We start from the raw sequence: 26,163 nt of genomic DNA on the forward strand, positions 1-26,163 counted from the left end.
ACATTACATTATATTGTAATCACATAGTCACAGGTTGAAGGAAGTGTTGCCAGTTTTTTATTTTATGCCAATTCAATAGTCAATTTAATACCATTATTGCAATCATGTTGTGTTGGATCTCGCTGTTTTTACATCAGCTGGATGTTTCATGGAGCACAATTATCTGTGAAACTGCTCATCCTGTAAAGTCAGGCTCATTTTCACAGTTTCATGTAAACATAGAAACACGTTTCCTCCAGATTACTCAAATCAAAAAATCAAGTCAAAGTAGCGTCATGTGCTGTGGAGTGAAACCTTTTGGTTTCGTAGAGTCAGTCGAAGTGTGTGTGTGGAGTTCTCCAGTCTGCTTTATGGAGGCATTTCTTTTCAACTTCAACTCCTTTCCCCCCCATCTGGCCCCACTAGTGTGTCACCATGTATCGTCTGTTCACGGCTCAAATGCACCTCATCATGCAGCTCATACAAACATGAGAAGCTGCCATCAGAGTGATTCAGAGCACATCTGCTGTCAGAACATAAGGTGATTCACCAAACACTGTAACACAATTATTATTCCTTGGGTTTGGGCAAGAGAGAAATTCATTGAAGTGCAAGATGAAGTCACGTCATCACCCACTTTACTGTCTTTTAGATACATAAGGTCAACGAGGTCAGAAAACCAGTCGGGTGAATTTACAATCGACTTTGTACAAACACAGGATAAGTTTTATTTTCATTAATATTTTTATATTTTTTATTCTTTTTTATGAAAGACACATTTGTGCATTAAAATCAAAACATATCGTCTGCGCCTAAATATATTTTTTTGCTTGTATGATACAGAAGAATACAAACCGTATGAAACTCAGACCAAATCAAAAACCTTCAATTCAACCCCAATCAGGTGAAATATTGACAATATTATTGGTCCATATTTCGGCTTGAACTTGAATGAACACTGTTAACCCACCAACACACAAACTCCGTTTAAAAAGTGCCAAACATTTTATTTTCTTAGCGTCATTTCACTTAAATGTTTATACTCAAATAATCGGCATTTAGTCACTTCTATATAATGCAAGTTTTTTTTTTTCATATACAAGTATCAATAAGCATGATTAAAACAATAGTTTTTGTTATGTCTGTGTTAAAGAATTTCCCATATCCTATTATATTAAAATATTTCATATGTAAGTCTGTATTTAAACTGAGGTTTAATAATAAAAAGTGAGTTCCCGTACAAGGCAATTATAGAATTTAATCAGATTGGGAAGTCTCATAAATTAAACAGGGGGCACGGGGAAATAATAATAATAATGATAAAAAAGAAAACAAATAGAGTTGTTCTGCCTGTCCAAAGAAAAGATGTACTCTTCACTGCCGAGTCCACGCACACATTCAAGGTAGTGACGACAGTGAGGTTGATCTGCCTTCAAAACACCTTCGACGTTTCCGACCAGTAACAACAGCATCTACAGATTTGTTCGACACACACTTATAATGACATAAAATAAAAAGCACACATTCCTTCTCTCACATACAGTATTAAGAGTGCTAGAAGCTCAGGTGTCCTGTGTACAAACACTCGCCCAATACCAGTGTCACCCAATACCAGCCTCGAAGCGCGCACACTTTTCGTATTTACCTAATCTTTAGCAGACACACGCGCACCCACATTCAGACAAAATATACTTATGACTCGATTTATTTTGGTGAAGACGAATGTGCTTTTTTGAAAGGAAACAAAAAAACAAACACTCGACACCATCTGTTTTTGCGGCGATCGACTGAACGCGCGCGGTTTTAGTTCGACACTGATCTATTTCATCACCACATACATCATCATCATCATCGTTAATTCCTCCAACTCCTACTGGGTGAAAAGTGCCAACAAAAAGCATTTGTCACTCTGTGTCCTTGCACTGTCCGTCACGTAAGACTGATTTAAAGTGACGCGTCACATCAGTTCAGCACAGAAGTTTTTCCCTCAGAGAGCCGGTGGATGGCCGCTGCTGCTGCTGCTGCTGCAGAGGCGTCCCTCCGGTCATCCGCCCCCCACCGATTTGAAACACATACACACACCATATACAAATATATGCACGCACACATACACTGACGGGCGTCCTCTCGCTTTCAGCATTCACTAGTTTTTCCACAGTCATGCCGAAGGTTATTTGGAGATTTGCTGTTGGAGGTGGAGCAGGAATTCGTAGTAAGACAGGGCCGACTCCGTTCGGTCCTCGATCATGTTCTGCATAAAGCTGGCTTTCAGCTGGCTTTCATCCCTGACAAGACAGCATATAATAAACACAGAGTCAGTGGGATGTCATATCAAACAGATGAGGTTTAAACACACTTTTTGTTTTGTCTCAATCAGTGGAAAAGAAATGAACCTGCCAGAAGATAAAAAACTAAACAAAATGACAACATTTCTCCAGTTATTTTTAAGAAAATAAAACATTATCTTGCTACTAAACTTTCTCGACGACCCATCATGCTCTGTTAACTCACCTGATGACATGCAGGGTGGGGAAGAACGGCCTCTGATCTCTCAACCAGCCAATGAAGGCTCTGATTCTCTGCGACTCAGCGGTGTCCAGCTCTGGGAGCAGATACTACGAGAGAAGGGGGGGGAGGGAGGAAGTGAGTGAGTGATACTGCAACTGTGGAGGAATTCACAAGAAAATGCAGCAACATGAGGTTTTCTACCAGATTTTCAGGCACGGTAGCGTAGCTGGGAACTCCCAGGACTTGTGTGAGGAAGTTGGGGTGGCAGTTGCGACCGATCCACAGATATAACACCTATGAAAGCAGCAATTTCTCTTTATTTTAACTGGGTCAGACAGTTTGTCATCTTTAAAAAAAGAGGGTGGCCACATAAAAAGTTTGGGGAGACGCTGCTTTAGTGCATCTTACCATTCCAGTGTCCATGAGGAAAGCTCCCTCCCTGCTGAGCTTCTCCACAGACAGCTGCAGCACTCTGGGCTGAGGGATGGTTCGCTCGTTGATGTTCAAAGCTCCCTGAGGATTCAGGAAAGAGGAGAATATTCAGTTACACAGAGGAATGATTAGATCTGTAATCAATGAATTCCCACACCAGTAGCAAACATGAACTGAGAATGAACTCAATATAGTTGCTCTCGTCTGAAATTGCTTCCTACATCACACTTGTTTTTGCTTGTCCTTTCACACAAATCTCAAAAACAAGCTGAAACATGCAGAAACGTCGCTCTCCTCACCTCGTCCGTCAGGTCGTCGACGCGGTACAGAGCCGGGTGGATCATCAACATGGCGTAGGCCAGCGGCTGGTACTTCAACTGACACATGGCAAATACCCGTTCATCCAGTCTAGTGCTTGTCCCTGTTCTGTAGGCTTTCTGCGGGATTCACGTACAAAACACATCAGGCAACAGGATTAATACAGGTGTGTTTTCAAGTGGTAAAAAATACTAAACTAGTAGGACTTTTTCAGTTCAGTGGTGAAATTAAAGAGAATTGCCAGGACGTGGAGTTGCTGTCCAATAACTACATCGTGTGAAGAAGAGAGCCGACCTGTTTGAGTAGGGCGAGGACGTAGAGGGGGAAGAATCTGAGGCAGGCTGGGGCCAGCAGGCCGGGCTGCTGGATGGTCAACACGGACTGTCGGTAAGACGACAGCGAGTCGATGGCGGCGTTGGTCAGCGCGTCCCTGGCGTCGCTCAGACTCGCCGTCACGGAGCGGTCCACAGCTGGAGAGAGGGACAAGAGAAGGACTGAGGATCTCACATCACTCTTGGTCTCTTTTAAAAGCACAAAGTTTTCTGGTGTTTTGGCGCCCCCCGGTGGCAGTTAAGAAACACACAGACAAACACCATCGTATCGGGTGTTGGATACTCAGGTATCATTGCTCCCAAAATTTACAGTGTGTGCTGTGAATTTATGGTTTTAGCCATGAGGTTATTTTGCTTTTATATGAACTCAAAAGCCGAGCATGGAAGTTAATTCTTGACCTTAGGGTTTGAAAAAATCATTTATACATCATTTATCATGATTCTTTTTCAAAATAATCAGTTTATGTTGCTATGTATGTATTATAATTTACTATTTTTGATGCAACATTCAGAGGTACAGTATTGTGTACACTGCCAAATCATTTGCAGTGGTACTGTTCAAAAGTAGCCGATGTTCAAATTAAAAGCCAAACTCTTCTGCAGCATATTTTGAAGAAAGCTGAATGTGAGCGCCTGTTATCCGAGTGAATCTGAAATTAATCTTGCAGTCTGTGGTTGCTAGGTAACCGCATCTGCCTCTACTCAAGTCCATCTGGCAGTGCTAAAAGCAGCGAAGTGGATCAAAACCCTGCGAGAGTCTCGTAACGCACGGAGGGAGATTTTCATTGTCAAGTTTCAAATTAAATTTCAAATTCACGCATACGCGGACATTCACTCTAACTTGTAAAGTAAAAACGTAATACATTTAAGAATGAGTTATGACATGATGAGGCGTGATGTTTATCAGGTGCAAACTTCTCTAAATGTCTAAAAAAAAAATAATAAAAAATTAAAAATAAGGTATCAGACCATGTTACCCTGTCTGTTTCATGCCAACTTGGACATTTCAGAGCCAACCTATCCAACATGTGTTCATACAGTTATACAACACAAGAAAAGTGTTTTTTTCCATACATACATAGTTTGTTTCATTCATACATACCCATACAAGCCAGCAGCCCAGCCATGGCTTGAACATCTGCCCCGGCAAAGACATCTGACAGAGAATTGACGACAGGGAGACACAAGGTGTGGACGCGGATCCTTCTTTCACCTGTTAGGGGGAAAAAAAACTATTAAAAAAACGGGACAGATCTATCAATTAAAGAAAAATCCTTGGATGTGTGCATTTTGTACCTTTGCTAGAGGTGTAAAGCAGGGCAGCCTGGAAAGAGACGACCTGCATGTCATCCAGATTTTCCTCGATGGACATCTGAACGGCAAAGCCGGCGTCCGGGTTGACGTTGGGGAGCGACAACAGATCTGTCGAGCGCACAAAGAAGTTCCCGTGGAACGTGTGGATGGACAGACCTGCGGGGACACACGGAGAGTTGAAATCAGTCCATGTGGAGCACTAGCACCAAACACACAAACGACAAATTTGCTGTAATATTTAGGTCAGTGTGTTTGATCGGTCAACCTTTGGTGCAGCGTATCCTCATGACGGCCTCAAAACCAATCTTCCGGGTTAAGTATCTCTTCAGCTCTTTCTGGAATCGCTCCACCTGAGCAGGGTTGTGCTGGTGGTGGTAAGATGGGTAGTAGTAAACGCTCCCAGCTGAGTATCTGGATATGCAGCCTGGAAAACGGGAGATAAAAGACGAGGCAACAATGAGATTCTGCTGATTGTCTTTTCCATCTCCCACTCTCTCCTCTTCGTTGTTTCTTTCCAATCAGAATATAACTTAATACATAAAGCACTAGAGTTGTACATAAATAGTAGTAAAGCCGCCGTCCTCCTCTCCCTCTGTCCAGTCAGTGCAGGACTCACCAAGTGATGCAAGGTCGCAGTACTGAGAACTAAGCAGGAACAGGTCAACAGCCACCTGCTGACCAGAGCAGTCCAGAGCCAGCTTCTTGTAAAAGTCTGTCGCTGGGGATAAATGCTGAATGTCCTGAAAAGAAAACATATAACATGATCTTTCTGAATAGAACACAACAATTAAAAGCAGTTCAAGATATTTTTAAAGGAACTAAGACAGGAAAATATATGAAACAATGTTAAAATCAAATATTTTTTCCAAGAATATGTCACAAATACATGGAATTTTATAGCTATGCATATACTGTATAAGCTCCTGGTCTCCGGTTCTGTCAGATTTCTTCCAGTTAAAAGAATTTGGGGACTTTTTGTTTCTTGTCAATTCAAAATTCAACAACACAGCAGCAGACATGATCACTTCTTGAATTGCTTTATGTAACGGCATTAAAGGCATTTTTTTGCAATTTAGTGGCAGCTGAAAATTATTTTGTCCTATATTAAATTGCAAAAAAGCAAAGTTGTTGTGTTTTTAAAATGACTTTGGGGCACTACATGCTGGATTGGAAGTGAGAAACGTGAGACAGATCAGATTACCTTGGCAGATGCTCGCTGGTTGGGATCCTCTCTGGACTGCAGCGCGCCCACGCCGAGGTTGGGCAGTTGCGTCTGAAAGACAGACATGCGGCCTCCGGTGGGCGACAGCAGCTTGAAGGCTGCCTGCAGAGCCGATCCCAGGGCAGACTGGGTCTCCATCGTCTTTTCAAATAAACTTGGCAGACTCCTCAGCAGATCCTGCACGAGCTGGAAAAACAAATACAGAGTGTGAGTCTAATCAAAATAATTTCCGTTTTTTCATAATTTAGAAGTATAGGCCAGGGTTTCAGGGAAAATATCGAACACATGCAGGCCAGTGGGTCCACAGGACCAGGATTATGAATGGGAAACACGATGATGTGGTTCTTTTATGAAGCTTAACCCTCACAAATGACACGATATTAAATATTGGACACACACATCTTTGATAAAGGTAAGTTTCTTACTTCTTTGCATTCATTGAGGTTTACTAGAAGGCTGTCTGGTGTTGGTAAAAAGATATCTGTGAAACACAACAAGTTATAATGTTACAGTAGGAATGAGACAATTGTACCCTTTAAAGAAAAGACCAGACAAAGAGAAACGAAAGACAAGAGATTAGGGAGATCAACTTAATTAGATAGGCTTTCGTCATGGTGATTTTCTCTTTAGGAATTTAGACGAAGTTGGATGTTTGAGATCACCGACACAGAATCTCCTTGCGTTTACCACGTGTACATTTTTGCAGTTTGTTTGCAGTCATTTGTGTTTTACCTTCGATGTCAGACACAATGAGCATTTGTGGTTGGGAAAGCCCCTCCTGAAGGTTGTAGAAGTGGATGGTGCTGTCAAAGGTGATGAAGCCTACTTTTGTCCGCGAGTCTCCCGGAAGACTGCAGAAACACACACAAACACACACTTATTAAGCTTCTGTTGTCTTATATATACACACACTCACCTTAGAATATAACTTATTTTTAAGAAGTGAAACAATGAAATGCTTCCACTATCCCCTTTAAAATGACTGCAGTCCTTTGAACATCTGCGATAAGTGGAAATTTCCTGTTCTACTTACGCATTAATGTTATCCAGCAGTGACTGACAGAACACAGTCAGGTAGCCTGTCTCCACAGCATTGTGGGATACGTCCAGAAGGAAGAGGTAAACGGCAGGCTGTGGTGGCCTCAGCTGGACAAAAGTGACCACGCAGTACATCGCATGTCAATCGCAAATTCAGTTTACACAAAACTGTTTCAGATCTAGACAAAAAGAGCTGTGTATTCTCACCATGTATTCTGAAGGAGCAATAAACTCAATGGTAGCATTCTGCACCTCCGGTCTTTTGTGTGGCTCTCCATACGATCTGCTGACTGGGTTATACATGAACTCCTCTGGAACTACAGAACACACACGGAGATCTTAGTGTTAAACAGTGTACTATGAATTTTGTGGGGGGGTTTTTAGGTGTAAAAAGAACCGTTTCCATTTCAAACACTTTGACGTATGCCCTAAATTATTATTATTCTTCATTCATTTATCCACAAAGTGGTAGAAGATGAGTAAGTGAGTTAAATTTGCAGCCTCTACTCCTCCCAATCTAACAACGTTTTCCTCTTACACTGAACACATAAACCTCCTCCCCCCGTCTCACCATCATTGACCCGATAGCACAGGTTGCACTTCCACCTCCTCTGGTCCAGGAAAGAGACGAAGGGGTTAATGTAAGTTCTGCAGGACCGACATCTGACAATGGTACTGGATGTCACAACAGGAAGCTGCTGCGAGAACAAAATCATAAAAAGCGTGAGCCCAGTGTGTGTGAGAGCAGCACCTCCAGGAAAACACAAATAGCTCACTGTGATTGGCACGTCAATAACAACTTTGCTGCTGTTCATGTTGTGCAACATCTTTGTAGTGTGTGCGAAGATGAGAACACACACACACACGTTGAGTCAGATCCTATTCTGTGAAACCTTTAATGTGATTTAATAAGAGTTTTGTTGAGCTCACATTTACATGAAAACTAAGAAAAACATTGTGTGATTTTTATAGTTGCAAGTTCAGTACAGTAGCAAGGTGATATAAATACAGCATATGACATATTGAACTGGTTCTTTACCGAGAGGTCCTTGAAGGGATGGAGCAGCAGGCCCAGCGGCATCTTGGCTTTGTTGAGCAGAGACTGTGTCTGAGGGATGCTGGTCAGGGTGCAACGAAAAACCCTGGAGACACAAACACAGAAGGGTTTATTGTACTTGTAAGTGCATGAAGACCGATCGCGCTGACTGTGGTCCAACATGTAAGATTTCCCCTGTGCTTTAAAATGTTTTGGAAATATTAAATGTCACCGTGAATAAATTAGCCATTCTGACAGATCATGGTGGGTGTTTAAGTAAGTTTTAGGGTGCATACAGTTCACTGTCACACTGTCCTGACGAACATCGGCTGACTGTGATCAACATGAAAAAATCCGGTGACACAAGTGGTGTTCACTGCCGTAAATTGTTAAGCATAAGTCAATATTCTTTACACTAACGTCACATTATGTGGAATCATTTCTATAGAAGCAACAGCAGCATAATGCTGTTGGCGTTAGTCGACTGTAGCTTACTCTGGGTTGCAGTTAATCTTCTGCAGGTCCTGTGGTAGGCAAGGTGTTGGGGCAGGGATTGGGCCTGGTGGCAGCAGGTTCCTCTCCTGGAGCAGGTTGACCACTCTTAGGGCCTCTGGGGAACTGGACTGGAGGCTCAAGGCCGCCAAGGATGGGCTCAGCTGGGCCGGCCCTGGGCCACCATGTGGCTGACAAAAAAAAAGAAAATGACAAATGATTCAGATTAACCTGTTTGGCATATGTCAATCAAGTCATTGAGCTTGGATTTCTCCCATGCTTTGATTAGATGGTGCAGATATCTGCTGATGTCACAAACGCCAAATCTTTTTTTTTAGGTGTTTTGTTCTATAACTGTACGTAACCAATAAAACAACTACAACATACTAGGCTGAGGCTTTGCGCTCCTCTCACCTGTTGGTATGGCTGAGTTGTTTGAGAGTAAGGCTGTGTGGCAGCTTGCATCGTGGGGTGCATGGGGGAGGTGGGTTTGTGGGGAGCAGCAGCGTTCTGGTACCCAGGGGGGAGGGAGGGGTAGTGGCCCAAGTGCCGACCAGGCAGTCCGGGCTGAGGCAGACCAGCTGTGGGAGGAAAAAAAGGCAACAGAAGTGGGTCTACGATTAGGAAAAAAAAGCCATTGAGAGTATCAATTACAGATACAGATGCTATATTAAAACAGCAATCAAAAGGAGTAAACGATACACGAACATTCTACAGTAATTCTACAGAACCGTTGGGAAAACACCCACTCTTTGAGTATAACATTAATTAATAACATAAATCAGGGTCACACTATTATGTAGTGTAAGGATCGCATTCATGTTTCCCATATTCTCTGGGCGTGTTTCAATAAAGCAATTGAGAAATAATTATACTGTCTGCTCATTATAGCATTGCACAGTGCTATATCAGATAGATTCTTCTTAAGCCTGAGAAATGGGAGGATTGTAAACGGAATCTAATAAAACAGCTGAAAATGCCCTTACCCATTTTGTTGTCAATGCTATTAAAGTTGTTTGGAGATTGAGGCCCATTGCCAGCCAACGTTCCTGTTTCAAAAGCAAACACAATTATGATATGAAAGATATTTGGCACCACGCCAAATTGTATTGTCAATACAAATGATGGAAACAGACAGTGTTTAACCCTTTAACACCGAGCGTAGCGCTGACGACACGTTTGCATTACCGTAGTTACGCGACGGTTTGTGCAATCGGAAAAATTCCAGCGTTTTCTGAAAGCTGAGAATTTACACGCCTACATGTTCTTCTTCATTTTAAATTTCTAATACACAATTTTAACATGCAGTAAATTGAAAACAACTGCCAGAAATTGAAAGCTATTCTCAAAAAATGGGCAAAAGCACTTACTCACAGGACCATTAAAAATAAGTCTAAAAGTCAAGACGGACATTTTGAAGCTTAGGTTTTAAAGGGTTAAAATAAATATTTGCACTTTGGTTCTTGTAAGACATTCATTCAGAGGTCATATGGGATATTATGGTGAGAGTGGGTGATGGGAAAAAACAAAACTACTAACCAAGGATGCACTAATAAAAAAATATTAGGCTTAAGTCACTTAATAAGCTATAAGCTATGGGCTATAGTGATCAAATTATCTTCACCTATATTAGTCAATTGAATTATTCAGTAAAAGTAACAGACCGGAGGTCAGTAACATCTAATCCTTCAGACATTCATATCAGGTTCATGAAATTTAAGGAATTAAAAACAAAGAATTAGTGCATCCATGAATAGAATGGACAACAGCAGCACTGAGAGGAAAGGATGAGCACCAATGCACTAACACAGCATCTAACAGCTACGGACAAATATGGCCACACCTGGACATTCAATATCGCTCTCCTGGCAGTCGGGCTCTGTGGGGGACAACGTGCTATTAACAGCCTCCCTGCACTGAGCTGGCGTGTAGAAGAAGGAGGGGAGGGAAACAGTCAACAGTATCAGAAAAAAGTCACGCTTGTAGGTGGGACAAAAACGGAAAAAGAAAAACATAGCCCTGGTCCACAGCGACATGGTAGCCTGATCATCACAGACAATGCTATCACTTACACTGAATGTTTGTTAACTTTACATAGCAATAGTTATACCTAATTATTGAGCAGTCATGACGACTGATCTGACACATGGCATTTGTCAAATCAGTCGTAACATTTCTTTCCACACTAATGGGATATAATTAATGTGTAAGGGCATTTCTACAAACATACAAACTTAACAACTTAACATGTGGTCTCATAGAAAGCTGGCTTTAAGATGAAAATGAGTTAGCCATTGTAAAATGTAATTATATACAAAATGACCAAGTTACATACATGAAAGCAAATCATAATGACATGTGTCAAGATTTAAAAAAAAACAATTACCATCAGCTTTGGGGGGTGGAGGTGTGACATTGGCCAGTGGGGGTGCAGTGGAAGGTGGTGTGGATGTCATGGCTGGTGATGGACCTGCGGGTGGTGGGCCTAGAGGTGGGGGTCCTGTGGGTGGGGGTCCATATGCGGGTCTGCTTGGTTGGTATGTGTGGGAAAGCATGGGATTCAGTGGTGGAGGTGCAGCACCTGGTGAGGAAGACTGTGTTAGGGCACCAACTAAATTCATTTCATAATAGATTTATTGATGTATTTATAATCAACACACACCTATGTTCTTGATGAATAAAAACAAAATTCTGTTTTTGGCTAATTCCTTCAGAAGGTAATTTTTGTGAATTAAGTGCCACACTGTCTCCAGTAACCACCACCATAATCATCTGAGGACTGTCTTCTCAGGGAGGTTATTTATAAAGAGTTATGACGCCTAAATGGCATATTAAAGTGTACAGGCTGATTTTTTTCGACAGCAGTGACATAAAATGGCAACTCCTAATCCCACAGGGAAACTTCTGTGACCTTGGATACACAGATCTTAAACTAAGATAAAGCTTATGTGCTTATGATTAAAATTATTTGGGCACAATCGATTTTAGAATTCTACACTGTATATTTTTTGAAAAACGTTGGCAAAATACAAATATAGACTGTAAAAACAGGAATACTAGGAAACAAAACTGCACTGTTCTTTCAGCATTATAAAATGTTCAACAGATTACTGTGACCCATTTTGGAATTGCTTTAAAGTGTCACACTTAATGTCACATATTACAGCAAATAAACCAAAACATAAGGACTTGAAACATTCTCAATTTAGCCAGCACTTTCAGTACAACCACTGTCCTGATTGTGATTAAGGTGTAAAGGTCTTCAAACTCTTCTTGCGAATGAGGCGAATAGAGATTTTCAAAGTAAATCTGATCATGAGATTGAGAGATGTAGTGGGAGCACACAGACTGAAGCAATCATGTGACTCGGCCTCTGTTGAGATGTAATACACTCAAGATACTGTCGCTTTCAAAGAAAAAGAATCAAGGTTAATTTATGACAAATCATTCAGCCACCATGATTGCACAACCAACTCCTATCATGATAATGTTAAGTTGATAATGATATCATTGAGCTAAGCCACTTTCCTTCAGAGAAAATATGACCAGTATACAGAGTAACCTAGATTCTCTTGAACTGTTATTTTATTTTGGATATAAAAACACTCAATACCTTAACTACAGTCTGCATCTATCAAATTGATATAAACACCCAGGTCATACACTTGTGTGGCATTTTGCAGACATTTAATATTATAATATGCACCAGAACTTCAGTCAAAATTATATCTTCTTATCATATCATACCCCTACTTAAGAATCACACTGGGAGCAACGAAGTTCTAATGTGAACTTTGTACAAATTCACAGTAAATGAGTCCCTGTGCCTGGGAGGGACCCAAGGCCGAGCTGGCCAACATGTTCAGTGAAAGAGCAGAGGGCAATGTCCAGCGCCAACATATCAGCACTCTTGATATGAATATCTGCAGCACGCCACTGAAAGAAGACAATGACGCGGCACAAGGAGGACACGAGACATAATTATGCTAAATAAAAGTTACTGGACTGGGGGAAAGGGGTTTATAGTGTAATATTGAATGCTTCAGTGATGGGAACCATCACGACTGATCGGCTAAAGTCCACTGATCTACAAGAGGGATAATTAGGTTAATTTTTTTGACTCATGGTGTGCCTGAGGGCGTCCAGCATTTTGTGTTCTTTCTTCTTGGCATTAGGTGATTAATCTTAAGAAGATGGGCTTTGTTTGAGAGATGGTTGCAGCTGGACAGAAAAACACCCCTAATTTTCCCTACTGTTGCACAGAAGTGATATCAACACACTGCTCCACCTTATAAGAGCATCCAGACCCCAAAACTGGTACAGATGAGTTACTTTGGCACCCTTCTCAATGTTTAACAATGGAAATGCAAATAATTGCATAACTTAATGAACTGAACCAAACTGTAGCATTTGGTGGAAATGGAGATTGGTGTGGAATGGAGTGTCCTTTTAGACTTTCAGTGGCACTTTTGTGTTCCTACCTGGTTGGGTGTATCCCAGGTGAGAGGTGGACGGCATTCTGGGGCCTGGAGGCTGTGTGGCACTATGGGATCCATAGGCTGGCTGTGGGGAGCTGTACGCTGTCAACGTTGGTGGTGGCGGCACCGTTGAGCTTGAAGATGGGTTTGTGTGATTTGCCAGAGGGCCGCAGGGAGGGGCACTTAAAGAAGGGGGTGGCCCCATTGGTGCTGGAGCTGTGTTGTACTGCCATGATGGAGCAATGGGCTGCTGCTGGGGGTTTGAGTAGTAGCTGCTTGAAGATACGGCAGGAGGGGGCGGAGTGGCCCGTGGAAGGGGCATCCTGGGACCATGATTGGGGCTGGCAGACTGTGGAGGGGTATGAGATGGAGGAGTTCCCATTGCAGGCCTGGTCAACAAAGGTTGGCCCGGTGGGGGTGGGTAGGAAGTGTGTGCTGGGCCAGACTGGTAGGAGCTGACTGGGGGACCAGACTGGTATGCTGCAGTAGGATAGAGTCCAGGGCCAGGGGGTGCGGGAGCTTTGGCCTGCATTGGGTTGTAGGTTGGTTGGTGAGTCATGCCATAGCTGACCCCTGGCAGCTGCTGTAGGCCAACTGGATTCTGTGATGGACCTGGACACCAGCATAACAAAAATGTTAATTGTCACACTAAAAATGTCCTGGCAATTCTACTGAATATCTTAGTTTCATGATGAACTTCTAACAAAGGCGAAAAAAGATGGCACAACAATGTATTTACAACACTGAATAAAAAGAATTAAGATCCAACAAATGACCAATGGACTAACAGGACAAGGTCTAATCTCTTTACCTGGATTTAATGCAACTCAATCTGCCCTTAATCATGTTGAGTGTGGGGCTCTGAGCCATGTCTGGCCTTACCTTATTAAAAACAGCAGTAGTAAAAAGAAAACAATTTGATTTTATACTTTGCCAGTTTACAATATGACTTTTGTCATATCCCTTGTCACCAAAGTGAAAAGGGATCAAACAACTATTTGCAATGATTAAAGATAACCTCAGATAATGCACTACAAATCTTTGTTCTTCCTGGGAGAAGAGAAATCCTAAGAACAAAAGCTCCCAGTCAGTCAAAGATCCTGTCCACTCAGAAAGAGGCTGACCAGAAATCAGACATCTCAGTCAATTACAAATCAAAACAAAGTGGAAGTTAGTTAAAAAATATTTAGATGGAGTATTTTATTAGTTTGTCAGGAAGATGTAGTAAATATGGTAAAGTCATTAATTTAACCATGTCCAGCCAGTAAAGCTGTCTGTATCCTTAAATTCTTAAATGCCAAACCACATTACATAACACATACAAGTGCACAGTGAAACACTAATGAGGCAAGAATATCACATACACCCTGAGGACTTTTTAAAGATATAACCCATTATAAGAATGTATTTGTTTAAAAAGTCACCACTTCATCACTTTTGTTTCTTTTGTCAGAAAAACACCTTGTTTATAGAGCTGGATTAGCATCATAGCAACAAGTTTCAGTCAAAGGAGAAAGGAATAAGATGAAGGACAAACAAGGTGAAATTGACGAACAACTGGAAAATCAAGCAGGCTTCTCAGACAGTTTGAGCTTTTTTGTGAGCTCTAGCTGCAGTTGCTTCATCTGCAGATAAACAAAATAAAGTGCTGAAGGCTGCACATGGTTACACACTTTATTTACCCATTAGAGATGAGCTGGTTAGTCAGTCATTCATCAATCGTCTAACACTTCAGTTCAGTGATCTCATAACTTCTCTTTTGAGTGGAAAACACTGTAGCAGCATATCTGGATCATCACCAGTATGCCACATGTACAATAAAACGCACAACGCTATCAAACCACAACTGTTAAAGTCTAATGTTAAATGCCAGTTAAAAATCACCATCACAAAACTGCGAAGGGTGTCATTAACCTGCAAATGGGATTACCCAGTGACGATAAACCAATAATCACTATGATGATACAGGGACGAATAGAAAAGTAGAAGCTAATTGGGTATTAAGGAAATCATGGTTAACCAGGTAGCTTGACAAAAGCATACGCGTACTTTTGTTGTGGTTCAAACAACTAATCGCAATCACAGTGGTATCTCCTGTTTACACGCGGCATTGAAAGTTATCAAAATAGTTCACACAACGCCTATCAACCTGTTAATTTGCCACCTCGACACACTACAAGTGCCAAAGACATGGCTAACTTTGAAAGTAAGACAGCTGTATTTAGCATACCTCAACGACAACAACCATTCCTGACATCTTAAATCAATATCGTAGCACGGGACAAGACTTACTGCAGTTAACCCGATATAAATATGCCCTGACAGCTCAACTCTCGCAAAGCAGTTAGCCAACACTTAGCACATAGCCCCGGGGACGAGCTCCAGAGTAAGCTAGTTACTTGCGTTGGTATCCACTTCGCCTTGAAAGCTACTCACCATTCGCATACGCTTGTCCCGTCCCTGTCCCGTTCTGAGAGTTGAAACCAGCAGTTGACATCTTGAAACAGACACCCGATCCAATTTGGAGGCGCTTGCTTGCTTGGCGAATAGCTAGCTGCGTCTTTAGCTTGCTAACTAGCTGGCAGTCGGGGGGTAATGTTCAAACCTGTGGCTCCGACGCTGTGACACTCTGGTAAAAAACCTTCGTACGCGGCGGCGACGCGCCCTGGGTTTTTTATTTAAAGTTAACGAACCAACTTGTTGGCGATCACAGGGCCATGGCGCTGATCGAAACCCAGCTCAACTGGCTATGGTGTGTAACGACAGGCCTCGCCAGAGTAATCGTGTGAGACACTTCTCTCTTTCACCGGAAGTTGGGATCACCCAGCAGGATCAACGTAAAAATTCTGGGGCATGCGCAGTGTGTACACGTGGCATTTCCTCTCGTGCTCTGGGTTTCTCTGTCGTACTAGCAACAAGAGGGAATTAATCCTAACAGTTTAAATCTCAAGAGTTAATTCGTTAATACACACATTTAAAGCATTTTTATGCAATGTAGATCATATGTTAATATATATACACATTTGTTGTTTTCCCCCTTTTGCTCCCAGGTCTTTTTTCTGTTTGTATAGCGTTTATTTATATATAATCATAATATATAATCTCTGCAAACGTTAAATGACAAAATCATGTGGCTGTACAGTTAAATAATATAACAATATATAAGCTAATATCCATATGGAGAAACGATCACTGGAGAAATTGTGAACCATAAAAATAACATTTAGGACTTCTAGAATTCGAGGCAGTAATTGCTTGAAAATGCATTGCTTGATATTAAAGCATTTGGCCAAATATATAAGACTATATGAGAGTGATTGTACCCTCTGTTTGATTCTGGTGTCCTGTCGGAGTGCTGATTATGAAACATAAACAGGAAGCGGCTGGGCAGAGTTTTGGGGAGTAGTTAGACAGCCATTGCAGTGTCGTGGCTCAGTAACAAAACACGAAAAAGGATAGGAAGACCTGGCATCTCATAGGCCCTCTTGTTTTCTCACCGGGAGACCACTTTACATGTGTACAGGAGCGAACACACATTCAATAAGTTAACCTGCGCCCAAATAACCGGTGAGTCGTTCGATACATTGCCTTTATTATGTTTTATCGGGAGAGTCTTATGTGGAACGATCGGCATTTGAGCTAGCAAATCAGCCCGGCTGCTAACGACGCTACGTTAGCCGTGCTAACGCCGAGTTGGCTAACTCGCGTATTACTACAGTTTCTTTAGTTTCTTTAGTCAGATATAACCCCATAAACAACACGCAAATACGCGTGTTTGACATCGATAATTGTTTGCAGAAGTATAAAACACTTGAACATTACATGTCCCCGACGATTAAGTGTTTTCCTCTCAAACTGCTAATTAGCCAACGTAGTCGGTAGCTTCCCCCCGATGCAACGTCGCCTCTTCAGGATTATGACACGTAGCTAGTGGCTTCCTGCTAGCCATCCTGTTAGTCGGCCTCACCCATGATTTAAATGTGTATATGTAAAGCAACGTGTCTGTCTTTAACGTGTGTTTCATTATTCTGACATGTTGACGTATTCGTTAAACATGCGAAGAGGTTAATGGTCCATGTAACGATAGCCGTGGAGGTAAAGGTTTGCTAATTTCCCCTGCTACGTTGACAGTGATCGTGAGAGGTCTGACAGCAGTCAGCCATAAATGCATCACAGAGTCACAAGCGATTACATGAGATGGTGGCAATTTGTAAATTTATCTCATGACATGACTTTTGTGGTTAACAAAGGTGTAAACTAACATGGTTATTCTTACATTGATCAAATACTTGTGGTTTTCCCCATCTGATCGAGGAGAGCGTACTATCAGTGAACTGTCTTCTTAGATTCAAACTTAAATTAACAGTAAAATGTTGTTAATTAAATAGTTAATTGATTTTCCAACTGTTTTGATCTACATCTCTCTATAAAAGTTGGCTCCCTGGATTTTGTGTTATCGTTGTTACTTAAATGTACTGGTACAGTGATTGATAAAATGGCATAGTCCTTCAAAGCAATATTGATGTACAAACACTATTTATAATAAGTGACTTTTCAAGCATTTTCAAATACTGTCAAATAACACTAATATTTCATCAATTATATTTTAAGTTTTGGGCTTTTTTTGGGTTTTGGTCTTATACCGACAGTATATCCAGATAGCAAATATATATATTATTTAGTCATATTAATCAGTAAGATGGCAGTTATTACTTGCAAGCCTACTTTATGTAGTTGCCATGCTTGTTTGAAACTTACATTAGCCTATGTTTGCTTGTGGTTGTTGGTTACTATTAAGGAGCTTCACACTTAAAGCAGCAGCATCACACTTCATATAATATGAGAGTATCAGACTGTAATGTCAGCCAACAGTGTTGCAGCCGGTGAGCACGAGTGGCGTTTTGAACTGGAGAGTAGCAACAGCTGACGTGGAGTTCAGCTGTATTAGCATGATCTTGACCTTTGGCTGCCTTAAACTTTAGTCCTGGAGTTGTTTGTGTGTTATGCAACTGGAACTAGAGGTCAGCACACGTTTACTTTGCTCTGGAACATCTATAGCTGTCAAACAAAAACTTTTATTAATTGGGATTTGTGTTTGTCTTTAACTAATCCAACCTAACTGAAACATGGCAAGTCACAGATGGAGGAAGTTTGGTCGTTTTTTTCTGATTTCCCTTGTGCTTGCTGAACCTTTAGGTCACATCACAAAATTAATAAATACAATTATGCCAATTCTCAAAATGACAAGAGCTTGGGTAACCTAGAAAGAAGTCATCACAAGCTGTTGCCTGTAGTACCTCAGGGAGCCAATTTCACACAAACGGAACATTTCCTATCTTGAAAGTCTAAAGACCTGGCTTTGTTTTCAAGGCCCTTGCAGTTGGCTTGTGTTGGACAGAGAGCTCTTGTTGCCTGTTGAGATTCTGTCAGTTGGTGTGTGATTTGTGCTGTGGATCCTCTGTCTTCCTGCCCAAAGATTTCTAATGGAAAAAGACTAGTCACCATCAGCTGTAGCAAGCCAGTCATTAACAATTACCAATAGTAGTATGGATAAGTCAAGGCTGCGTATGATAAGAAAGTAATCATGTGCAGCACTTTCTTGAATTGATTTAAATTTTAAATATCCTAAATGTTTTAAGTACATTTTTTTGGGTATGCCATGTCCCACATTTGCCTCTGGGTGGAAAATATTTCATGTTTGGGATTAAGAATTAAGCTTTCCTAAAAAGCAAAAGACAGTGCTGACACTCATTCCGCGATGCCCATTGTGCAGTAATATACATCTGTTCATGAGAATAGATGCACTGTATAACGTTGGGCTGCAACTAACGGTTATTCAGTTTTTATGATTTCTTTATTTGGCGTAAAGAAACCAGAAAATCACATTTAAGAAGCCGAAAAATCCTTGAGCTTGTTTTTAATTAATCAGAAGAATGAACTGATAATTTAATCATTGCAGTCCTGTTATGTCACGGACAGCCTGTGTACAAAAATAAATCAAAATTACCTAAATAATGATAAATATTCGGAGGAGAAGTAATGGTGTAATGTACCAGTATCAGAGAATCGTTGTATTATATTTTTGAGATATTGATCTCAGATCATATTGATGGATATGACCTGTTATTGTTCCTTTTCTTTATATTCATGTCTGTCTTCTTACCTCTGTTTTTTTCTTAACAGCTCCGGATATGTCAGCCCTAATTAGTTGGTTTACAAGTGGTTTCAATAGTGTACTACAGTTTTTAGGTGAGTACTGGCGATCAGCCACACAGAACTGTACACAATTTTGTGTGTTAGTGTTTTATGTTAGTGTTTTATGTCATTAATCTAAATGTTAAAAGTCTTAAGTAACATGAGGAATATAGTCTTAATTTGAAATGTTGGCAATCACCTGATTAATTGTAGATTTAAACATTTTTATGGGCAGAAACTGACAAATGTATTTATAGTTGTAACCGTTCACAAATTAAATGTACAACATCCAAAGCAATTATATCTCAAGATGTGTTTGCGCAATGAATACATATTGATACATATTGAAATAATAGTATTCCCATTGCTCAATATTACATTGTGATAATTATTGTTATCCAGCCACAGATGAATGAGGCTTGTTTTGTTTTGTTATGCTCCTAGTTTCTGTGTCAGAGCTGCTTCTATAAAGCAGTTGTTCCTGTTCTACTTGTCAGACATGTTGCGTCCATCTGCTGACATCGATTTATGCTGACTCAGGCAAATAAATTTCACAAATCCACTGGTTATTTTGAAGCTGACTCAGAGAGCAGCAGACTCACAACAACCTTGTCCTCTGGTCAGAGACGTTGAAGAATGACTGACCTTGCACCTTGTGTATTCAGGGAAAAATCGTGTTTTCTGTTTTTATTATTGCGACTGGAGGACATTCCAATACAGTAAACCAAATCAACCTCCACTGTACTATTTAGAACAGCACATGTACTGTTACAACTGCAGTTAGTTTTTCCACTGTGTGAATGTCATGAACATTATGATGCAGTAATATTTTTAGTGTCCAGGTTTTTTGACTCACTTTTGTTTTGGGGGTTTTATTTCAGGACTGTTCAAGAAATCAGGCAAGTTAGTATTTCTTGGCCTGGACAATGCTGGCAAAACAACGCTACTGCACATGCTCAAAGATGACAGATTGGGACAGCATGTGCCGACTTTACATCCAAGTGAGTTTCCGCTCGTCTCTCACGCACGCGCACGTCCAAATATTTATTTTACATTTTCAAACTATCCTACTGAATATGGTGTTTGTTGAAATATTCACGTCTTGTGTAAATAAACTCCACAAGACTTTTGTCGGTGACTTCAGATGCTGAATATTTGGGGGGTTGTTCTCATGATTATATTTTCTCCACTAGCATCCGAAGAGTTGACGATTGCTGGCATGACCTTCACCACCTTTGACCTTGGAGGCCACGCACAAGGTGTGTAGGTGTTTATTAAGGTTGGGCGATACGGGCAAAAAATTATATCTCAATATTTTTTGGTACGATATCCTTTAAAATTCGATTTGAATTATTTAAGTAATTAATTGTTGCTTACAGATTATATCAATGGACGCAATCTTTGAGGAAAATTGCTCTCTCTTTTTTTCAACTTAAGTATTTAAGTAAAAATACAACTGCAGTGTAGAAACATTGGGTAAACTTTGAGAGGCTCTGCTGTAAGGTAAACGGTGCAGCAAACAAGCAAGAGCAAAGAAAAACAGTTACCAAAGACTTAGTTGTTGGGGCTGGTGTCTTCATGTTTTCCCCCGATTAGCATAACCACACATGGTTAACCTGTGTGGCAGGGAGGTCACATGATCCCATTGGCCCACTAATGGTCATGTGACATAGAATCCTTGCGCACTGCTGCCGCACACACTCGGGGAAAGTGTGGAGTTTCTGTGGGTGTTATTATCTTATATTATTATTTTAGACAATACATCTTGCCCACTAGTGTTTATGTCATGGTTATGTTTTAGTGAAAATTTGATCAATAACATTATAGTCAAAAGCGTAAGCACTCAAAACTCATGTTAGAATTTGTGTGTTGGTTCTTACAGCCCGCAGAGTGTGGAAAAACTACCTCCCTGCCATTAATGGCATCGTCTTCCTTGTGGATTGTGCGGATCACTTAAGATTGGCCGAATCAAAAGCAGAACTTGATGTAAGTACCAATTATCTGCTTGGTTACTGTCACACTGTAGAGCAATGGTTTCAGTCGACGTGTTTCGAACCGCCCTTCTACATTTCAAACACGCACCCAATCGAATCAAGTGAAAATCATCTGTATTGTTTGTTAGAGCTGTCAAAACATGTTTAAAGCTTAGGATGATATATCAGCTTACTGAAAAAACAAATCAAGCAATCACTCTTTGATATGTAGCACCTGTATCTAAAGGTATACTTTTTTAATAACTTGTCTATTCTCTCCAGGCATTAATGACAGATGAGACCATTGGAAATGTGCCTATTCTGATTCTGGGCAACAAAATTGACAGATCAGAAGCCATCAGTGAGGAGAGGCTGAGGGAAATCTTTGGATTGTATGGACAGACAACAGGCAAGGTAAGTGGTGTCAATTAGCTTCAACGTCTTATTCAAAAGAATGCATGTGGAACCAACGGTGGAATACAGGGAGAATGAGTCTCCAGCCTAACAGTGAAAAGTTTCAGGGATTAAAGTTATCTCTTGCTTATACAGATAATTGTCATTTGGATTGCAGAGAAGGTTTTACACATTTTGCTCAGTGGCCGTCTGAAAGGACAGTATCAGATGTAGAACATTGATAAGTGGAAAGGTAAATGTTTTGTGATGCAAAAGCAAATATTCTAGTAGGCTAATGGCTTGTAAACACAAGCTCTTTCCTGAAGGTAACTACTCCTTTTTTTTCTACATAGTATGACAACTGCCTTTTTCTAACAAATAAACTGTAAAACAAGTCTGAACACATTGTAATGTACTGGCTATGTAAGTCAAATACGTCTATACTAATTTCTGTAGGAAGTGGAGCAGTGTCCACTATAGAAGTAGATAAAAAAAAAATGAATTGTAGAAATAGCAATCAGTTTTGTGTTTTCCTCTCCTTCATTCATGAGGTCATGGAAAGGATTTAGAAGTATGGGAGTGCTTTTATTAAAGGTCCTAATTTATGCTCATCCAGACTTAACACAAGCTGCAGTTTTTCTATTGCCGTGTTTCCTCTGGCTCACTTCACCTTGTTTTTTCATGGTTAAGTTGCGTTTCCACTAGCATAGTACCTGGTACCAGGTACTTTTTTTAGTACCTGCTCTTGCGAGGTTCCAAGCGAGCTGAGGCAATACTATCCCTGCCGGCCACAGGAAGAGACATCCTACACAAGAATCAAGCCGAACTGTAGATCAGTTAAAAAGACTTAACAATCCCAAAAACGTGGGTTAATCTCCAACAAATATCAGGGAAATATCTAAAATCCCATTATTTAACAGAGGAGTCTGGTGTATTTGACCATAGTGGAAAAGGGCCATTATATCAAGTTAAACGGTACACTTGTTTTACATATTCCAAAATCCCTATATATTTCTCCTGCTTTTCTCCCAGGGCAACATTCCTATGAAGGAGCTGAACACGAGACCACTGGAGGTGTTCATGTGCAGTGTGTTGAAGAGGCAGGGCTACGGCGAGGGCTTCCGCTGGCTCTCACAGTACATTGACTAAAAAGATGACCAAGCAGCCGTAAACATACCGACAATACCACCATCACCACCACCAGGAGGGCGCTAAACTCAACCACTGAAGGCGCCCATCGTTGCCATCAGTACCATCATACTCGGCCCCACGTTTGGTTTAACAAATCCGCCTCCACGTCCAGAGAGACCAGTACAACTTGATCCCAATAGACTTTTATTGGTCGAACATTTGGTTCCAGTCACGGCATTCATTCACCTGTTTGCTCTCACACACACAACACAACACAACACTCACGTCTCCGTCTCTCTTTCTTTTCTAAGAGAGTGGCGAAAAGCAACAGTTTCCCAGCAAAAAAAAAAAAGCAGCGTGTTCCCAGTCAAACAGATTCTAATCTTTGCTATAATGTGTCTGTCATTCGCCGCCCTCACTCCCTCCCCTCCCTCCACTCCTGCCACCTGTCAAGTGTGATGATAGACGCATTAAAACTGTAAATCTGTACACGTATATATAAAAGAAAAATCCCCGGCCCTTCTTCTTCTCCCCTTTTCATCTCATCTTGAGCAAATGACTGAGAGCAACATAGTTGTATTCACTGCAGTACACTTTTTCTTTTTGTTTTTTTAACAGTAAAGACATTCATTCAGCATTGTAATCAATCACTGTACTTTGCTTTGTCCATTTTACTCTTTTTTTTCTACATTATTTCAATAAATAAAATGTGTGGCCATGTATACAGCCCTCATTATAGCGTGTGGCTGTTTCACCCATTTATTAAAATGATTATTAGTGATTAATTTAGGGTACTAGCAAGTCAAAATACCTTTGTTCCAGACTTCTATCTTGTGGGCACAGTAGCGTTGGATGGTAAACTTTTAATAGAAAATAATACTGGCTGTAACTCCCGACAAGGTTTTATGAAATCATGTAGACAGCACAGTGGTCAGTTAATGCAAAGGAAACTATTTAAGTAAATGAAACTTTTTTTGAATAAACAGCTTGGTAATAACTTGCAGGACGAGATAAAGGGAGGTCTTTGACAGACGGGGTGTAACATCTAGTGGTAATCCAAACTAATAATTCATCCTGCAAAATGTATTTTGCAGTGCAGACCTTTTCACAGGTGATAGTCACCACACGTAGATAAAAAGAGGACAAACTCCCACCGCGGGAACAGATAAACTGGCGTTACGACACGTCCAAGAAAGGGACCATGTGTATATATGAAATGTACACAAACACCGTACATGGATTTTTGTATTCATAAGTGGTATCCTTATGATCTATGTGCATTACCAGAAACTATTATGCATGCCTTGTTCTTTTGATTTTATAACGACCATTATTCTTGAACACAACAGGAGGAAAGAAGATGCCAAAATTTTTCCAATGACAGCTGATTATTATCATGTTTTTGTTTGTTTTTCTCCTTCCTTCCTTTTTTTTTGTTTTTGTTTTTAAAAGAAAAACATGGAAATGATAGAATTGCGCATAATACATAAAATTTTTCTCTCCCTCTCTTTGTGTCTCTTTCATTCCCTCATGACGACGTGATGAGCTGTTCCAACGCGAATGGGACTTGGCTGTTGTTTGCATCCAAAAAAAAAATGTAATAAATGTTGGCAATGAATAACAAAACAGGCTTTAACGTGGATCCACAATGTCATGTTTCTTTAATGAGATAGGCCATGATCCAATAAGGATGTATTTAGCACCTAAATCACTGATAATCAGAAATAAATGGCAAGAGCATTATTATGTTTATGTTTAAATTTGACTGTTGTAGCTAAAAATGGAGCCACTCGAAGTTAAGAGGGGGGAATCTTATTGGAAATGAACCCAAAGATGCCTAAAACAAAGAGGGAAGTATAATATATAACTTAAAATATACTACAAGCAGCCAGAAAAATCCCCTAGAAAAGGAAGAAATTGTGCTTTAAATTTAGTTCTATATAATAAATATATATATTATATATACGTATATTTATTATATATATTAATATAAAAACATGTCACTTATCATTAACAGCTGAAACTATCTTAGACAATTTGTATTGGGAATAATCTTAATTGGAAGTTGGAAGAAATTCAATAAAAATGCATTTTACTATCGTGCCACGAGGTGGCGCACTCGAGAGAGAGAGACATTTTCCATATTAGATAGTAGTTTTTATTAAGACCAGGTAGTTTCTCTTCTCGTTTACTTTAAGATATTTGTAATTTTCTACAAATTAAGATTGTTCTACCTTAAGACTTTCTCTTTAAAATAGTCTCTTTAAAGTCAAGTGACCACACATTCATACTAAGATGTAAGATGTAATGTAAAATGTAATTAAAGACGCTGAAAAGTGGAGTTTTTTTTAGTGTATGTCACTGAATATCTGCAATGTTAATGGTTGAGAGTCAGGTTTGCCTCGGGCCTGTTGACTGCCTCTGCTTGCATGGATGTGTCATTGTGTCCGTGTGTCACGATAGAGTCTCTATAAGCTGTAGAGCTAACACCTTTATTCTCCCCATTTCATGACTGTATTTACACTGAAACCAATCATCCATCAACAGCTTGTGTTTGTGCTTTAGCTTACAACAACTGAGAAACTTACTTTTTCCTCAAAGGGTTCCCAGTGCTGTGGAAGACATCATGCCTGGTCTCTGTGTTGCGGAGAGGCTGATTGACAACTTTGTGGAGAACAACCGTGAATAAAGGCCTCAGGCATCTCTACCTCCTTAACATCTGTAACAAAATCCTGCACATGTTCTATCAAGCTGTTGCTGCGAGCACGAATTTTTTTTTTTACTGAAATAAAAAATAAAAACTAGAGCTAAAAAAACCCGATAACTATCTGAAACTGAATTGTGTGTTTATATAAAACTAAATCTCGTAAAAACTGACCCAGAAAAAAAATCTCATAAAAACAGACCCCCAAAAATCTCGTAAAACAGACCCCGAAAAGAAAAATCTCATAAAACAGACCCCTCTAAAAACAGACCCGAAAAAGAAAATCTCATAAAAACAGCCCCCAAAAATCTCAAAACAGAACCCAAAAAGAAATCTCATAAAACAGACCCCCCAAAAAATCTGTAAAAACAGAAACCCGAAAAAGAAAATCTCATAAAACAGACCCCCAAAAATCTGAAAAACAGAACCCCAAAAGAAAATCTCATAAAACAGACCCCCAAAAATCTCAGAAAAGAACAAAAGAAAATTAAAACAGAAAAAATCGAAAAAACAGAACCCAAAAAAGAAATCTGTAAAACAAAAAAATCCCATGAAAACAGACCCCAAAAGAAATCTTGTAAATACAAACCCTGAAAAAAAGAGTATCTCGTAAAAACA

At 40.3% G+C, this 26,163-nt stretch overlaps 2 protein-coding genes across 4 annotated transcripts; one reads left to right on the forward strand and one right to left on the reverse strand.

The window, feature by feature from the left end:
- Positions 1 to 965: 965 nt before the first annotated feature.
- On the reverse strand, positions 966 to 15,970 carry sec24a (SEC24 homolog A, COPII coat complex component). Of its 3 annotated transcripts, none has more exons than XM_044018365.1 (24): positions 15,586 to 15,970; positions 13,153 to 13,761; positions 11,058 to 11,252; positions 10,515 to 10,592; positions 9,658 to 9,720; positions 9,086 to 9,252; positions 8,675 to 8,862; positions 8,183 to 8,285; positions 7,715 to 7,838; positions 7,351 to 7,460; positions 7,139 to 7,251; positions 6,838 to 6,956; positions 6,531 to 6,586; positions 6,085 to 6,291; positions 5,500 to 5,623; positions 5,149 to 5,307; positions 4,866 to 5,039; positions 4,672 to 4,782; positions 3,532 to 3,707; positions 3,219 to 3,356; positions 2,896 to 3,000; positions 2,689 to 2,781; positions 2,491 to 2,594; positions 966 to 2,264 (listed from the first exon to the last, which is right to left on the reverse strand). In XM_044018365.1, exons 1-24 carry the CDS (start codon positions 15,644 to 15,646, stop codon positions 2,150 to 2,152), a joined length of 3,492 nt encoding a protein of 1,163 aa, XP_043874300.1. In that variant the 5' UTR covers positions 15,647 to 15,970; the 3' UTR covers positions 966 to 2,149. The 3 variants fall into 3 exon arrangements, with proteins under 3 accessions (XP_043874300.1, XP_043874299.1, XP_043874301.1); XM_044018364.1 differs by having other exon boundaries at positions 7,715 to 7,841; positions 15,586 to 15,969; XM_044018366.1 differs by lacking the exon at positions 10,515 to 10,592 and having other exon boundaries at positions 7,715 to 7,841; positions 15,586 to 15,969.
- A 577-nt stretch (positions 15,971 to 16,547) lies between these two features.
- On the forward strand, positions 16,548 to 24,349 carry sar1b (secretion associated, Ras related GTPase 1B). Its single transcript, XM_044018367.1, has 7 exons — positions 16,548 to 16,716; positions 19,333 to 19,398; positions 20,226 to 20,345; positions 20,538 to 20,603; positions 21,227 to 21,330; positions 21,600 to 21,731; positions 22,743 to 24,349. Exons 2-7 carry the CDS (start codon positions 19,341 to 19,343, stop codon positions 22,857 to 22,859), a joined length of 597 nt encoding a protein of 198 aa, XP_043874302.1. The 5' UTR covers positions 16,548 to 16,716; positions 19,333 to 19,340; the 3' UTR covers positions 22,860 to 24,349.
- The last annotated feature ends 1,814 nt before the right edge of the window (positions 24,350 to 26,163 follow it).

This window comes from Solea senegalensis, unplaced genomic scaffold, assembly GCF_019176455.1.
Source record: "Solea senegalensis isolate Sse05_10M unplaced genomic scaffold, IFAPA_SoseM_1 scf7180000017085, whole genome shotgun sequence".
Lineage (NCBI taxonomy): Eukaryota > Metazoa > Chordata > Actinopteri > Pleuronectiformes > Soleidae > Solea > Solea senegalensis.